We start from the raw sequence: 3,344 nt of genomic DNA on the forward strand, positions 1-3,344 counted from the left end.
ATGTGTAGAGCAGACAGAGCTGGAACATGCAGGAATTTGAGCTGCGAGACCTCTGGTTCCTTCCTGGTAATTAATGTCGGCCACTGTCGTTTCATTATATAGCTGAATGGTGTAGAGCTGCAGCTAACGATTATTTTCAAAATCGATTAGTTAGCCGATTATTAAGTTCGATTAATCGGTTAATCGGATAAACAATAAAAAAAAAACAGGGCCAACTGATTGGAAGCCGATTAATCGATTATGTCGATTAGTTGTTGCAGCCCTAGAATGGTGGTTGGATGACCTTGCATTTGATAGGTCTGGTATTGAAGAGATGGCCGAATCACTTTGAGCTCCAGAATGCTAATGAGGAGATGAGCTTCTTCCAATGACCAAGTCCCGTGTACCTCCTTAGCCTGACAGGTTGGCATACATTGGGAGAACCTTCAACAAGAGAGAGAGAGGAAGGACTTTCTGGACTCCAGGGCAGGACTTCCACAAGACTAAGACAAGCCTGGTTTTGGGGTTTAGGCATATATGCCTGTTCAGAGACCAAGCCTTCTTGTCCCACGCCGCTAGAATGTTGAGTTGCAGTGGTCTGGAGTGACACTTCAAACAATGTTCATCAAGTCTCGCTGCTGTTCTTGAATGTTCCGACAAAATCCTGTGTATAATCCGCACGATCTTTTACTTATATTGGTGAGTTGCGACATGTTTTTACTACAATTGTTCTTTTAAACATTAACACTTCAGGTATGGTACTCACAGATATTACAATAACCCGCCTCATGGTATTAAGAAGTTACAACGTTTGTAATATTAACGAGCCGGATTTTATTTTGGTATTATACACATTTCATACATTTTACACATAAAAATGAGCCGTCTTTTCATTTGCTACTCAACCCGGTCACCTGACATTCATGATGAAGAATCGTAAAAACAATGAAATGACTTCTTTCCATTTCTTCTGATGTCTCTCTCCAGACCATCTACTGCTATGACTCCTATGTACTTGATGACCTCCAGAATCTAATGACAGTCTATACTTTTTTCTTTTTTAAATATCATTTTTCTTGCACACATTTTTGTAAACTGGAACCAGCCAACCCCGCAAGTTATGGATTCTGCTTTCTCAAATCTAGTCACGCATTCATTTTACAGTGTGACATTCCTTGGCTAATGATGGGTGTCTACCTATTGTATTGCTGCGATGCTACATCTTGTGGTGACGTATGCTTAACATATGAATGCAGCATAGCTTGCTGCTGGAAGGCCATGAATTGGATTCATTGTGAAGAAACTTACAAAAGAACAAAGAATGTGACAGACTGGTTCCATGTCAGGATTGGGCAGCCGTGCCATTACTGAATGGGTGAGGTTGTAGGCTTCATCCGTCCCTCTGAACAATGTAGTTTCAGGAAGACTGCGCTATATTAGCCCTTCCAGTGTGGATATTGATATATTGTTTTTTTAGTGTTTAAAACACACACACACAGCAGCCACAATTTCATCTTGAGCAGAGTTGGACCTGTCTCTCGTCACTGCACGCCTTGCCTTGGAGAGGGTCAACCCTATCATGCTTTGCTCAGGCGTATGTTGCGTCCTTAGGTTCTACGGCAGCGCCTGACACTGCGTTCACACCAGAAGCCCGGCTCAGACGAATATCTGTATCCGTTCCCGAATAGCTTGCCTGCAGATGGGGCAAGAAACGAGGGATGTGCTGCATTCTGTGCAGGAGCCATGACCACACTGAAACACAAGTTTAATGTGACTGTCGATGCAGATCGGACAAGTGATCCGTTCCTCCATCTGACGATATCGGTTCTGAAGTTCTTCCATGACCTTTCGTGTATCTGACGCTTCTTGGCTGGGAACACCGTCCACCTCTGTGCTGTCTGAAAAACAATACATAACACAATCACTACCTGCAATTACGGGGTCTGTGTTCCGCAAGCTCTGGAGGTTTCTGAACCATTATTAACAGAAATTAAGATTTCACATTTTCAAGATCTTTGCACTAGAATGTCGCAGCGTTCATTCCTACTGCAGTAGCAGCGGAATATTCTGGTTCTATTCTAAAGAATACATGAGCAACACATCCAGCTCCATTCCTTCCTGCTGTGGCTCATCCCCGCCACTCACAATCACTAGCTGTCAACATGACAGCAAGTCAATGCTTTGTATTACAGAGCAGGAGCGGCTGACAAAATGTGTAAAGTGTCATTGAGTAAATATGAGGAATGAAAGAATTGTTTATTGTATTTATTATATTCATATGTAGATCAACAGTGGTTTACATATGAATGACCTCACTTCAATGACAGAAACCTTACAAGTTACATTTTTTGAATAAATATACTCTTATTTAGTCCCTTAATTAACCTTTGATTAAACCTAAATTAACTGTACAGTACTTTGTACCAGAAATATCATTTCAGTGTTATATTTTAAATGGGAAACATTAAAGAATAAAATCTATACGTTTTATTTCTAATAAAATTCCTTTTTTATTCTAACAAAGGTTCAAACAGAACACAAATGTTTATAGAACACAAAGAAAGTAAAATCATTTTTGTAAAACAATATTGACACAAAGCCTATCCCCCCCCAAACGACAATCTGGAGCAGTTGCCCATAGTAACTAATCAGCTTCTCTTTTCAGTTCAACTTTGAAAATTAAAGAAGTTGATTGGTTGCCATGGGTGACTGCTCCAGTTTTGATATATTCCCCTCAAGGCATGTAATACTTTGTTGGCTTAAAGGAGAACTATGGGGAGACTGAAATGCACTTTTATCCCATGTTGCAATCGATAAAATTGACATCTATGATACATCTTTGATGGAAGGTTCCTTGATATCTTGAATGGAATCAGCAGGTGTTTGATATGTAAATGAAGGCCAGCAAAGGGTTCCTGGGCTGGACACTGATCAAAGGAGATCTGCAGGACTGTCATGTCCTGGGGCAAGCCCGACCCCCTGCTGGTATTTACTGCCCACACCTGTGTCAGCAAGGCATATATGCTGGAATGGGGGCAGGGGCATATGATGGAACCTTCTTCCTGTGTGACACTAACCTAGCTGAACAGCAAGACCTTTGGACAAGACAAGTCTTTCTGAACTCTGCAATCAAGAATGTGATTCGCTGAGACCTGCTGGAGAGCGTGTTCTGAGAACAGGAGAAAAACCCCATGGCATGTGTGACAGAGAGAGAGAATGGTGTAGCTAGCTGTAGGATCCTTACCCTTAATTCCTATCCCCAATTCCCCTTTCAAATTCCCTTAATTGTAATATGTATGTATATCCCTATTTGTAAATAAACACAACACTTATTTAAGATTCAGTTGTTCATCAGTAATTTAAGG

At 41.1% G+C, this 3,344-nt stretch overlaps 1 protein-coding gene across 4 annotated transcripts in view; it reads right to left on the bottom strand.

Moving 5' to 3' along the window:
• Positions 1-1,085: 1,085 nt before the first annotated feature.
• MIB2 (mindbomb E3 ubiquitin protein ligase 2) overlaps positions 1,086-3,344 on the bottom strand; it is a 53,149-nt gene continuing 50,890 nt past the window's right edge. For all 4 annotated transcript variants that reach the window (XM_018571219.1, XM_018571222.1, XM_018571220.1 and 1 more), the window contains one exon: positions 1,086-1,877. In XM_018571219.1, coding sequence (XP_018426721.1) covers positions 1,636-1,877 — 242 coding nt within the window. In that variant the 3' untranslated portion in view covers positions 1,086-1,635. The remainder of the gene's footprint in view (positions 1,878-3,344) is intronic.

This window comes from Nanorana parkeri, unplaced genomic scaffold, assembly GCF_000935625.1.
Source record: "Nanorana parkeri isolate BGI_ZX_2015 unplaced genomic scaffold, ASM93562v1 scaffold1702, whole genome shotgun sequence".
NCBI classification, from domain to species: domain Eukaryota; kingdom Metazoa; phylum Chordata; class Amphibia; order Anura; family Dicroglossidae; genus Nanorana; species Nanorana parkeri.